At 39.1% G+C, this 14,827-nt stretch overlaps 1 protein-coding gene across 1 annotated transcript in view; it reads left to right on the top strand.

The window, feature by feature from the left end:
* The window catches only part of ascc3 (activating signal cointegrator 1 complex subunit 3), a 218,019-nt gene that overhangs the window by 85,644 nt on the left and 117,548 nt on the right, over nt 1-14,827 (top strand). Inside the window, exons 9-10 of the mRNA XM_059507374.1 lie at nt 5,244-5,447; nt 5,868-6,008. Coding sequence (XP_059363357.1) covers nt 5,244-5,447; nt 5,868-6,008 — 345 coding nt within the window. The remainder of the gene's footprint in view (nt 1-5,243; nt 5,448-5,867; nt 6,009-14,827) is intronic.

Raw genomic sequence — 14,827 nt, forward strand, 5'->3', positions numbered from 1 at the left:
CTTATATTTCCAAGTAACATCTTTCCAACTATACACATTATATTAACCTAATATCTTCAAACTATTATCTTAAAATAAAGTCAAACTTTCACTTTGTGTCATTTCTTTTTTCCAAATATTATAGCAAAAGCGCCCTCTTCTGAACCTTAAATGAATTAACAAAAACGTCAAATACTTATCTTGTTACCCTTATTAAAACAAAATTAAATATCTACTTTGGACGAATATACAACCTACAGACAAAGAAAATAAACTACAATTTTACATTTAGTCCTCAGTACCTCGCATTAACTCGATGCCTCAGTTCACTTGTCCTCGACCTGCTGCATAAATTTCTCCACTTCTTCTGGACTGTTCATAATCACAGTACGGTCTCCATGTGTAAGAAGCAATCGAGCAGGAAAGATTACTCTGTGTCGGTTGATTCCTTTGTCATGCAATTTTTGACGGATAGCATCGTACTTTCTTTGTTGCCTGTGAAGCTCTGCCGACAAATCCGGAAAAAAACGAAGATTGGAACCTTTGTATGCAATTGCTCCCTTACTCTTTGCAGCCTTTAGAACATGCTCCTTCTGTTTGAAATTGAGGAACTTCATTATGACAGTCCTCGGCTGCACTTTGCCATCTTGTCCGTATTTTTGACCTGAGCTGGGTATTCGATGGGCTCTCTCTATTATCAATGGCGTAACGCTTTCCCCCAACTCCAAAGTCTCTGGTAGAAATTTTTCCAGAAAAGCACATGCATCCGATCCCTCTTCTTTCTCCAGCAAGCCAACCAACCTAAGATTATTCCTCCTACTTCTGTTCTCCAAGTCAATTACCTTATCAGCCATTGATTTCATCTGTTTTTCCAGCGTATCATTTCTGACCTTCAGTTGGACGAATTCGTCCTGTGCCCGTGAAATTCGCTCCTCCGCCTCTGTCAATCTCCCTTTGACATCCACGACGCCGAAAGAATTTCGTCCACCTTGCCGCTTACTTGTCTTTCCATTGCTTTAAAGGCCTTCATCATCTCCGCGTTACTAGAATTCTCATTTGAGGCCTCACCCACCTCAATCCTCCGTATCTTCGTGCTCGCTCGGGCTTTCAGGTTCGGATGGCATAATTTGTGATTCCGCTTCCAATCTCTCTTTATTTTTTATTTTTTTCTTCGACGGCATTGTTTTAGTAATCGCTTTAGCTATTCCACCAACTTAAACAAGTATCTTAAGTGGGTTTAGAAGGATTAATTCTAGCCTAATGCACGAGGGTTGAAAACTGCGACTTGTCATGCCACCGCCATAACCGGAAGTCTCTTTAAGGCAGATTTACGCGTATTTGATCTGGACTTTGGTGTGCAGATAATAATAAAGTAGCATAGATTCTGTTTTTCAACTAACAAGAGCCTTCAACTAACAAACCTTATGCTGTTCCTGGCTTTATGTACCATCTGCGTATCCCTGTGAAGAATCCACATTTTAGAAAAAAAGTGATTGAAAAACAGCCTATAAATGTGAAAACGGTCACACCAAGACGTATAAATGACTCATTTGACTAAAATGATCTACATCGGCAGCAATTCCTCATATTAAGTGCATGGGAAACTCAATTTGTAGTTGTTTTCAGTGGAGTTTAAAGTTTGCATGTTGCTGCGTTAGTATGTTACCAAAGCCCTGTTAACACCATAAGATGCATTTTCAGAGAGGAAATCACTACTGGTCAGCCAAAACAAATACTGTTACCACCTGGAATTGAAAGGTATTTCTCCTCTGACCACTTCTGATAGGACACTCCCCACTTATTTCATAATATTCAACATCCTTTTCACTGTAGCACAGCGTGTGGGACTCAAATGATACTGACCACTTACAAATGACAATTATATCTTTAAAGATTTCTTGTTAGTGTTTACTGAACAAACCCATGTTTGGCAGATTATGGGTGATTGGGAAAGGAAGCAAATGAAAAGAATAAATAAAACCAGCAATTTTGACCTTAATGCGTGTACTTGTTCAACAGTGTTTTACACTTGTTCAACAAGTTTGAATTTCTCATTTTGGTACTCTTTCTCGTAAAACTTAACACAGAGATTATATGAAGTATTAGGCAAATAGGAGGCGAGTAAGCAAACATTTGTGGCTGTTCGACCACATATATCCTCTATATTCTGCAAGCACTCCTGGTTAAATACATTTTTGAAAGTGGACAATCTTAAAATATTAGACCCCATTTACACCTGTATTTGGTGCCGTCCACTTAGACTAGACCAGCAGGTTTCGAGGAAAAAAAAAAAACTACTGAAAACCATTTTTCATTTTGATTAATCTTTACCATGCAGTTTTTTTTTGTTTTTTGTTTTTTGGTGAGTGCAAGTTGTAGGTGAAGTGTTGAAAGCAGTCCCCTATTACAACAAAATGTATTCTAATCCTGAGCTCACACTTTGGTGAAGTAAACCAGTTCCAGTCCAATGGGATTTAAGTGCTTAGGTCCAGTTACAACTTGCTGGTGTTTTTGAATATGATTCATCAGTGCACCATATGAAAAAAGAAAAAGCATGAGCCTTTTTAAGGAGTAAAATATTTTAAGGAGCAAAGATGAGATTGTGCTTTCAGGTGCAAATGATTTTAGCCACTTCTGATGGTGTTAGATTTACCCCCGAGCCTAAAAATCAACGAGCTGAAATGGGCCTCCAGTGTGGCAATCATTCCACTCACACACTGTGATGAAAAGTCCCGTTTACTGCTGCTATTTCTGCAGCCAGTAAAGAGAGATTGAAAACCCTCCTTTGACGTACAGCTCACTGCGAGTTTGTGACTAGATTTAAAACGTGCCGTGCACTATATGGGTTGGCTGATGGATTACCTGAGGGCTACATTGGTGTGCGGAGTGTACAATAGCACGCGGGGGACCACCCTGACCCACATCATGTTTTCAAGTCGTTTGATGAGCATTCATCACAACACTGAATGCGCTTCAAAAGAAAATAACCAAATGTGAGACATTTTGCGAGATCATTAAGTAACGACAACTCCATATTTGCTACATATGCGCATTACTTTCAGGTGAATGTTGGGGCATGCATACATTTGCATTAATTTGCATGCTTAAGGATGTGTGGGGACTGGCAGTCCTTTACAGACAAAGCTGATAAATCAAAATGAAGGGGACTCTTAAAACAAGTGCTGCAGTTTGGTTACCATGGTGATACAACCGTTCAGTGGGATAGGAAGGGAGCTCTTAATTACTTATGAATATTTATAAGTTGGTCCTCTGAAGACCCACCCTGGGAATATAATGGGTCAGACTGGCTGGGGTTGATGTTGCCATCCTGACGGGTGGCATAGAGGAATACAACTACTCTGGTTTTCTCAGAAAACACATGGCACGCAGCTGAAGGTTATGTTATATGGAAACACCCATCACCAATGAAGCGAAAAAAGCTTTCGGGAATATTTTTCCCCCCTTCTTCTTATATATATATGTTGACTTTTTTTTTTTTTAACTGAGCTGATAGAAGTGCTTTTCAGGGATTGTTGTTTCTGAAAGATATTTGTGATGCTCTTTTAGTATTTGGCCACAAAAACGTATCTTAGAAGGGTTAGAATTTGCATCATGCCTCATCATGCCTTCATAATGTGTATATGTTTTAGTTTATGTCTTGATTTTGATACTCTTGTAGAAATAAATGATCCCAAATGGCATAGTTTAAAATGTTAAACTTGTTCCATCTCGGCTGACATCATCTAGATCTTGCAGGCTATTGGTTAACCAATGCCAAATAGCTATTTATTTATTTATTGTTTATGGCTCAATTTTAATTTACTCACCCCCAAGTTGTGCCAAACCTCTATGAGTTTCTTTCTTCTGCTGAACACAAAAGAAGGTGTTTCGAAGAATGTTGGAAAACAAACAGTTGCTGGAAGCCATTGACTTCCATAGTATTTTTTTTCCATATAATGGAAGTCAAAAGCTACCAGCAACTGTTATGTTGCGAACATTTTCCAAAATATCTTATGATGACAAATGATGACATGATTTTTATTTTCAAGTAACGTTGGTTAATACCAATTATCAATAGATTTGAAAAAAAAGTAATTAACTTTTATAAGTGTTTTGTAATTTAAAGGCATCAATAGGTTCCTAACAGTGAACTTGAACTTAAAGCCTTCATGTCCTGAGCAGTTCAGTCAAAAGTGGGTGCAGACTTCTTACATATGCACATACAAGTCCACAAGACAACAACTCTCTGTTGTAATGATGAAGTCCACAACTGCATACCATTCCAAAGCTCTTCTGTCCAGAAAATCCTTATGCAGTCAGATCTTTACAACTGTGCTTCGAAGCGTCTTTCAGCTATTAATTATCCTTTCTGTTTGGCTTTGAAATCCGCTTGACTTTGAATCAAATCTGAGCCCTATAATAACTCTCTGCCTAATAGTTTTTCTTTTAAAGCATGCCATAGCAGAAAGGTAAAATAAGAGACTGATAGCATTGTTAATGAATCCCGATCCCCTGATCCAGGAAACCAACACAGGAATGAGGGATGAAGAAACCTGGAGATGGTAGATAGTAAGAGACAAATAATTAGAACAGTTCTAGATTTGTTTTACTTAATGTGCCTTTTGATCTAATAAGCTTGTACAATCCCGCCCCACTTTAATGACAGCAGTAGTGAAAATAACTGTACTCAGCAGTATCCATAAAGTACTAGGTAACTTTTCATCTCTTATCAGAACTTTGTTGAGATGGATGGCTGTCACCCCCTGTGTGATGTTCATAGTCCACTCCATAGTACTGGTGGTCTTTTGCAAGGTTTTAATGTTTGAGATCTCCGAGCCCTCTGTATACACTCAGCAATACTTAAAGGTATTGAAGGTCCCAACAATATCTCATGGAGAAGCACTTGATCTGACAGCATCAGCAAAGCTTCTCATTTTCAGCCTGCACTGCTTTGGGGTTCAGTATCCTTTGAATCTGGCTTACAATGATTGATTAATTTAGATAAAGTCACGGATGATTGTCTTGTGGGGGATTGGAGTCTCTCATTAGCTGTGTATTAAAATGGCTTCATTAAGTTTTGGCTTCTGGTGTCCTGTCATTTTGACCGTATGTGTCTCCATCACACATGTAGCTACACCACATCTGCTACACATAAACTCACCATCTTCAGTATCTTGCCTTGAACAGGTTCATCCCATTTCCAGATTTCCAGATCAAGATCTTGTTGTCAATGGGCCATTGAAATGTTCCTTGTGTGTTTGCAGATTGGCCAGTTGGTGTTCAAGGGCATGAAGCGGTTGAACAGAATTCAGTCTATAGTGTTCGAGACGGCCTACAATACCAATGAAAACCTGCTCATCTGTGCCCCCACCGGTGCCGGCAAAACCAACATTGCCATGCTCACCGTCCTACACGAGATCCGCCAACACCTGCAGCCTGGGGGAGTCATCCGCAAGGACCAGTTTAAGGTAAACAGACAATCATAGAGACAATATTGTTGAGTGATCTATTGGCTTTCTGGCAGCCAATTACTCATTTCCGCACCAGTCCATATGCCTCGGGTACAAAATGACCCAATTGGATGCGTTTGTTTGGTTTATGTCAAGCAAGGATAGACTTGAGCATTAAATATGTGTCAAGAAGTTTTACCATAGTTTGGAGATGTAAACGGATGCATTGTCTCGTGAAGTGCATTTTCACACACGTGCATGCCAGCGTCAACAATGATCGACAGTCTTCATACATCACTATTAAACTCTTACTTTAAGCAGCCAGCTTCATATTTCTTTGTAAATTGTTATTTGTATTGGTTGCCAGGGAACAAATGGTACTGTGGTGTTTTCTCATTTATCATGAGCATGTCCTGTCTCTCTTTCCTGCCTCTATAGATTGTATACGTGGCTCCGATGAAGGCCCTGGCTGCTGAGATGACTAATTACATCAGTAAGCGATTGGAGCCTCTGGGCATCGCTGTCAAGGAGCTGACGGGAGACATGCAGCTGACCAAAGGAGAAATCCTCCGCACTCAGGTAACAAAATGGTAACGGATGCACCTTTGGCTTTTATAATATTGGACATTGGCTGGTGGCAGGTAGATTTGTTTGTCTCACTGGACTTGGCTAACCCCAACCCCAAATCATCATTGACTTTATCTGTTGTCTGATGCTTGGGGATGGTCATACACCATGATTCTGTGAGACTCTATTTCCTGAAAAAATGCTGGTGTAAAGATGTTGAGGTTGGAGTAATGTAGGTGTCAAAGATCACATGTGGTAGCTGTAGGGTGGTAGTTTAAATCCTGCAAGGGTTGATCCTTAAAATATGCCACTGTGTCCATGATCAAGAAGCTTAACCTTGGGTTACTCAAGAGGACTGAGCCGGTAATATGCCTACAATGGTAATTTAACAAATTAAATTTAGACTTCAGCTGTGTATTAAATAAAAAAATATATAACCGTTTTAAGACTGCAAGCCCCTCACTTTTAATGATGACTTTATATCACATAGACTTCCTTCACCCTTCATCCAAACATTATTGCTCTAAAACAAATTACAGATTTTTCTGAATGGAGACGTATAGCCAAATCCTGCTAGATGGAGTCCATGAGGTCGTGCTCTTATAAAGCACTTGTCTTGTCTCACTGATCAATATGATTGTGCAACTGAGAAAGACACGTCCATTTGTAATGCTGCAGAGCGCACAGTTTCGGACCAACAGTTTCAGGACGGAAGTGTGTATGTGTGACACACAGTGAAGAATACAGAATGTAAGCAGTGATTCCCTGCCCTTGCCATTATACCAACTCCCAAGGACTGTAAAGTGATGATGCACTCTGTTAAAGTCTTTTGAAAATTTATGCTGTGGTTTAAAACTCTGGTAGCACTTTGTTTTACAGTGAGTGCGCTTGTAGTGTAGTTACCAAGGATAAGTAATAGTAATATAAGGTAACTACATGGCTTAATGTTAGGTTTAGGGGCAGGTACAGGGTTAGTACCTAGTTTTTACTCAGGTATTCTAATTACTATAGTAAGTTCATGGTATGTACATTCGGAGCAGGACTGTAAAATAAAGTGCTACCCATTGCTTACTGAGTAATTTTGCAGACTAACCTGGAAGTTACCATTACCCTGGTTGTGTCGACAAATACCAATAGTATTTTTCCATTGGCTTTTTTTTTTGTGGAAACTAAACTCTGTGACCAACAAGTTTGTGGTTACTTATAAATGTTTTATTATTATAACCTCTGTAATCCCATTTTAACACTTATTAAACCTTTATTTTTTTAAGATGGTAAAAGCTTAAGAAATCACAAGTGCATGTATTTTATGTCATAAAATATCTTGAGCTTGTGTTAACTATAGCCTTTAATTTAGGAATTTAACCAAAAACCCAATGACTTTAGGGACATTGAAAGGGGCAGTTCAAAAATGCACATTGCTGGGTTTTAGGACTCATTCCGGCCACTTTATTCATGTGGTGTAACATTACAAATAGTTGATGCTCCCTACTGAATATGTTTGCTTTCAGTTCAGTTTTGTGATGTTTCGCGCCATCATCACATTTTTCTTTTGGCCCAAATTCACACTTCCAGGAAGGAAACATCCAGGATGATTTTAAGGGTGTGAATTGCTTAAATAGAGCTTGTACCAGTGTAAGCTGTGGAAATGAAGTCCTCTTGACGACTTCTGGTCGAATACAATTTTAGAGTGTTTGTTTATATACATGTTAAAAATAGCTACCACTTCCTTCCACAACCATGTTTTTTTCTCCATGCCGATGTCCTTTTTTCTGTCTCACATTCCCTTGCCTGAAGATTCATGCAATTAATGGATAGACAAAGACTTCTAGGAGCACTTAATTGTAAAACAAGAGTGAGGAGATGAAGAATAGATTTAGAGGATTGTAGAGAACAGGAAGGAGTCATGGGTCAAGTGGTGTGAGGAGTGTAATATCAATGGCTGTATAAAGGGAAATTATCCTTGTGTTTTCCCACAGGAAGCTTGCCTTCCTCGGACCATATCAATTGAGTGCTCTCGCTGTACTTCCTGAACAGCAGAGCAAACAAAGCAAAAATGAAGAGATTTGAATCGAGGAGACGTGTTGTAGAATAATAAAGCATCATAACATCTTCTCTGAGGCTGAAAGCAGTGCTTTACTTTCTCCTCAGCCCTGAGTCTTTCAGACAGTGGCAGGCTTGCACAACAGTTTTTAAAAAAATGACCATCTCTGCAGTGGTTAGCTGGGAGAATATCAAGTATCTTGCCTATTTTTGCAGCATTGAAGATGTCTCTGAGGTGTCTGGTAGACGCTGAGACAGGAAAAACAAGTGGTCGTTACCGGCAGACCTTACAGTTTGGCTCGTGGAGCTCAGAGACATAATGTCATTGAGTGTGCCTACTTTTTGGCCATGCACACAGCTTGTTTAGACCGTTATTTTAGTTAACTGCACAAAATATACAGTGATTAACATAAGGTGGTGTGTCATGACTTGCTTAGACCCACAAAGTGGTCATTAGATATTGATTGGTAGTTAGCATCAGAGCTGTATCTTCCCGAAGTTAACAGCAGGTTACAACCTAACTATTCTGTAATTTGTTGTGCCTTCCCTTTAATTACGGTGCATTCTTTCTTTTTTCTCTGTGTTTCTCTTTCCCCTCTTTTATTTCACATCCTCTCTCTCATGTTCAAAATTCACCTTCTCTCACAATTGCCTATTCAGATGCCTCAACACAATCGACCCAAACATCCATATGAAGCCTAACATCAACCTAACATATCCATTCCTAGCAATATATATATATATATACAGTACAGACAAAAAGTTTGGAAACATTACTATTTTTAATGTTTTTGAAAGAAGTTTCTTCTGCTCATCAAGCCTGCATTTATTGGATCAAAAATACAGAAAAAAATGTAATATGTGATATATTATTACAATTTAAAATAATTGTTTTTAAATTTATTATACTTTAAATTATCGTTTATTTCTGTGATGCAAAGCTGAATTTTTAGGATCATTATCACACGATCCTTTAGAAATCATTCTAATATGATGATTCATTATCAAAGTTGGAAACAGTTCTGCTGCTTAACATTTTTTCAGAACATGTGATACTTTTTTAGGATACTTTGATGAATAAAAAGTAAAAAAAAAAAAAAAAAAGAAGCTATGTTTTTAAAATATAAATATTTTGTAATAACAATATACACTACTGGTCAGTAATTTGGGGTCAGTAATTTTTTTTGTTTCTTTTTTTAAAATAAAATCAATACTATTATTCTGCAAGGATGTGTTAAATTGATAAAAAGTGATAGTAAAGAAAATATATTATTAGAATATATATTATTAGAATTTTTATTTTATTTTGAATAAATGCAGTTCTTTTTAACTTTTTATTCATCAAATATATTTGATGAATATATTCTGGCTGCTTCAGTGCTTGGCTCTCCAGTGTTTGTACTGTTTTTGTTCGTTTTTCCTGTTTTTTGTTTAACAAACACGATCAGTTTCACCAGGGATGAACTGCTGAACATTCGGCAGAACACACCACATGATATTTTTCCGGATTTCTATTATACAGACGTTTTACTGAACATTGTTATCGGAGGAGCAGCGGCGCTGATCAAGCGCTTCAGGACGCGCAGACGGGGAAAGCGAGCGGGAGCGCTCGTCAGACTCAGGAAGCGCGGATTTCGAACGCCGTTGCCTAGCATCCATCTCGCAAATCTCCGCTCTCTACCCAACAAAACGGACGAACTCCTTCTGCTCTCTCGGACAAATAAGGATTTCTCTCACTCTGCTGCTCTGTGTTTCACGGAAACCTGGCTGAATGACGCCATACCGGACAGCGCACTCCATCTGCCGGGCTTTCAGCTGTTTAGAGCGGATCGCGACGCAGAATCAACGGGGAAATCACGCGGCGGCGGGACATGCTTTTACATCAATGAACAGTGGTGTACAGATGTAACTGTGTTAAAGAAGATGTGCTGTCCTGATCTAGAAACGCAGTTTATCAACTGCAAGCCGTTCTATTCGCCGCGGGAGTTTCACTCGCTCATTCTGGTTAGTGTTTACATTCCACCTCAAGCGCATGTGAGCTCAGCTTTACAGAAACTCGCTGAGCAGATCACAGACACAGAACAACAACACCCGGACTCTGTTTTAATCATTCTTGGGGACTTTAATAAAGCCAATCTCTCCCGTGAACTGCCAAAATACAGACAGCATGTTACCTGTCCCACCAGAGACAGTAATATACTGGATCACTGTTACACCACAATAAAGGATGCATATCACTCTGTTCCACGAGCAGCTTTGGGACGTTCTGATCACTGTCTGGTTCATCTTATACCGACCTACAAGCAGAAACTTAAATCTGCTAAACCTGTAGTAAAGACTGTGAAGAGATGGACCAGCGAAACAGAGCAGGATTTACAATCTTGTTTTGACATCACAGACTGGAGCGTTTTTGAAGCTGCTACCACCGATCTGGACGAACTCACAGAGACTGTAACATCCTATATTAGTTTCTGTGAGGATATATGCATTCCTACCAGGACTTATTTAACATTCAACAATGATAAGCCATGGTTTACAGTAAAACTCAGACACCTTCGTCAGGCCAAAGAGGATGCCTACAGAAATGGGGACAGGGTCTTGTACAATCAGGCCAGGAACACACTGAACAAAGAGATTAGAGCGGCTAAAAAGACCTATGCTAAAAAGTTGGAAGACCAGTTTACTTCCAACGACTCTACTTCAGTTTGGAGAGGACTGAGAGCCATCACAAACTACAAGACACCATCCCCTTGCACTGAGGCTAATCAACGACTTGCTAACGACCTGAATGAGTTTTATTGTAGATTTGAAACCCCCAACACCCATTCTGACCATCTCCCTACACAACCATTAACACCCCCTGCAATCCCCCTCTCCATACCTCCTGCTCTTCAAATCTGTGAAGATGATGTGCGCCAGGTCTTCAAGAAAAACAAAAGAAGAAAAGCACCAGGCCCAGATGGCGTTACACCAGCCTGTCTGAAAATCTGTGCTGACCAGCTGGCCCCCATCTTTTCACAGATCTTCAACAGATCTCTGGAGTTGTGTGAAGTGCCTTCCTGCTTCAAACGCTCCACCATAATCCCCATTCCAAAGAAACCCAAGATAACAGGACTTAACGACTACAGACCTGTGGCTCTAACGTCTGTCGTCATGAAGTCGTTTGAAAAACTGGTTCTGGCTTATCTGAAGGACATCACTGGACCCTTACTGGACCCCCTGCAGTTTGCGTACCGAGCAAACAGGTCCGTGGATGATGCAATCAACATGGCATTGCACTTCATCCTGCAACATCTGGACAAAACAGGGACTTATGTGAGGATCCTGTTTGTGGACTTTAGTTCGGCTTTCAACACCATCATCCCAACAACCCTCCAAACCAAACTGACCCAGCTCTCTGTTCCTAGCTCTATCTGTCAGTGGATCACCAGCTTTCTGACAGATAGGCAACAGTTAGTGAGACTGGGGAAATTCATGTCAAACAGCTGCTCCACCAACACTGGTGCCCCTCAGGGATGTGTTCTCTCCCCTCTGCTCTTCTCCCTGTACACCAACGACTGCACCTCTAAAGACCCCTCTGTCAAGCTCCTGAAGTTTGCAGACGATACTACAGTCATCGGCCTCATCCAGGACGGTGACGAGTCTGCTTACAGACAGGAGGTTGAGCAGATGGCTGTCTGGTGCAGTCTTAACAACCTGGAGCTGAACACGCTCAAAACAGTGGAGATGACTGTGGACTTTAGGAGAAACCCCCCTGCACTTTCCCCACTCACCATCATGAACAGCACTGTAACTGCAGTGGAGTCATTCAGATTCCTGGGAACCACCATCTCTCAGGACCTGAAGTGGGACAATCACATTGGCTCCATTGTGAAAAAAGCCCAACAAAGGTTGTACTTCCTTCGCCAGCTGAGGAAGTTTAACCTGCCACAGGAGCTGCTGAAACAGTTCTACTCAGCCGTCATTGAGTCAGTCCTGTGTACTTCAATTACTGTCTGGTTTGGTTCAGCTACAAAATCAGATATCAGAAGACTACAGAGAACTGTTCGGACTGCCGAAAGGATTATTGGTGCTCCCCTGCCCACCCTCCAAGAACTGTACACATCCAGAGTGAGGAAAAGGACTCAGAAAATCACTCTGGATCCCTCACATCCAAGTCACCCCATCTTTGAACTTTTGCCATCTGGCCGGCGCCTCAGAGCCGCAAATACAAGAACAGCAAGGCACAAGAATAGTTTCTTCCCCCAGGCAATCTACCTCATGAACAGTTAAATGTTTCCCACTTAAACGTATGCTTATGCAAAAATGTGCAATATCCTTATATTTATTTGTTACCCCTCCATCCTAGAACATTCCTGTATCTCACTCAATCCTATTCCATTATCATTTATAGCACAATTGTTTATACACTTATTTATTTGCCAATTTGTAATTCTCCTGTAATTTTTTTTTTTTTTTTTTGTCTGTGTGTTGTTGTCTCTGTTTACTGGAAGCTTATGTCACTAAAACAAATTCCTTGTATGCGCAAGCATACTTGGCAATAAAGCTCTTTCTGATTCTGATTCTGATTCTGATTCTGACAGCAGAACTGTTTCCAACACTCATAATAACTCAGAATATTAGAATGATTTCTAAATGATCATGTGATAGACTGGATGTTACATGTGACACTGAAGGCTGGAGTAATGATGCTGAAAATTCAGCTTTGCATCACAGGAATAAATTATTTTTTTTAAGTATGTTCAAATAGAAAACTATTATTTTAGGTTGTAATAATATTTCACAATAATATTTCACTGTTTTTTCTGTATTTTTTATCAAATAAATGCAGGCTTTATGAGCAGAGGAAACTTCTTTCAAAAACATTAAACATAGTAATTTTTCCAAACTTTTGGTCTGTATATATATATATATATATATATATATACCTACCCTATCATCCTCTAATTCACACATGCATACAATGAGATCTCTCCAGCACACACATACTTACCCCAGCATCACCCCCTCCTAGTGATGCTTTTAGAGAGCTTGTCATCTTCTGCTGCTTGGATCATAGAGCTTTGTCTGTCTGTCTTATTTTCTTGTTGCTATAGTAACAACTGTACTGTAAAATGCCTAATATATAGAACACACAGCTGTTCAAATGACCTTATTGAAGACTAAATCTGTGCTAAATCGGTGCTAATATTTAAATAAGAGGGCATAGGTTATAAGATGGAAAAGACAGAGATGCCGGCCCTGGTAATTAGATTATATCGCAATCAAAGATACATCAGCTTGGCTAAAATTGGATAAAGGGATAACCTTGATCATAAGCATTTTGAATTATTTAGAAGGTAAAGAGAATGATATTCACTGTTGTAATGGTAACTAAAGTGATAGATTTTTCTTGATTCTTTGCAAATGAATTGCTCAATACTCTCAGATAAGAGGATTGAAGTCTTGGCCCTCCCAGACTGTTGTGGGAGTAATGTAATATGCAAATTGAAACTAATCGGAGAGGTGAAGGATGTTTATTCTAGAAGCACGGAGATGTGAATAGATCCTCACCAGTAATTGGAATGTCACAGAGGAAATTACCTGTTGATGTAGGAAAATTCTGTCACAAAACAGCAAATAGGACACTGAAATGTTGGTTCTATATTGTCGACACGCATAGTTTTTCAATTATGTCTCAAAGGAGAGCAGGGGAAAGATGTGAAGTCCAGTAGAGTATTTTTAAAGGGATATTAAGTCAGGAGATTACAAGACAGCGGTGTCTGATATTTTTTTAACAATGCAATAAAAAAAGAAGAAAGAAAAGGAGCAAGAAGCCATGTCACAGAACATGCTAAGGCTGAAAAAAAGTCCTGCCGCAACATTTCTTGTCATTTGACCGAGTACATACACTGAGCATTACTGACTGAATATTTTGCTAATGGGAAAAAAGTAGAGCACATCGGATAATGTACAATCCAGCCTGTGAATGTGATGTGATGAGTAATTAGTATTTGTAGTGCAACCTCTTGTTGAAATGCTTATATAAACAGAGTATTGTTTTGATAGCACCACTGTGTTTACACTTTTCAGGAAAATAAAACCACAAATGGTTCAGTGTTAATGGTTTCGCATATTAAAATAGGGTTAAAAAAAAAAAAAAAACAGCGCACTTCAACTTTAAATTAGTTTTTGCAAATATAAAAAGTGAGATGCAGTACTCATTTCTCATTGAGGTTCACACATAACACTGTGTAAAGTGTGCGAGGATATGTTTGCATTAGTTTCTGATTCAATTAACAGTATTTTCCATAAAAATTTATCGTAAAGAATGCCTGAAAGAATGCCTCTTAAATAGGGCTGGGCAAGTTAACGTGTTATCACATTAACGCATTAATTGATTAATGCAATGATTACTTTATTGCGCATTAACGCAGTTTTTTATTATTATGAAAGTCGTTGATTAAATTAAATTAGAAAATATAGTACTCCGATACTACAGATAGCAGTATTGGAAATTGACGGGCTTGTAGCTAAAATGTAAAATGCCACCAAATTAACAAAAGCAGTCCACAAATTCAAGATAAAGGGGTAAAAAAAGATTGTTTAACACATTATTTTTACAGCTTTGAGCATTACAACTGTTAAGCGTATGAATTAAAAGTGCCAGATGCATTTTGATAAGTCTGCAATCTTCTTGCTCACGAATTCTCTCATCGTAAACAAAGAAGTGCAGGTATGAGATGATGTATATACTCTTATTTACATTTTATCTGTGGTTCTTTGTTCTTTTCAGTACATTTCACAGC

Source organism: Carassius carassius, chromosome 24 (assembly GCF_963082965.1).
Source record: "Carassius carassius chromosome 24, fCarCar2.1, whole genome shotgun sequence".
Lineage (NCBI taxonomy): Eukaryota > Metazoa > Chordata > Actinopteri > Cypriniformes > Cyprinidae > Carassius > Carassius carassius.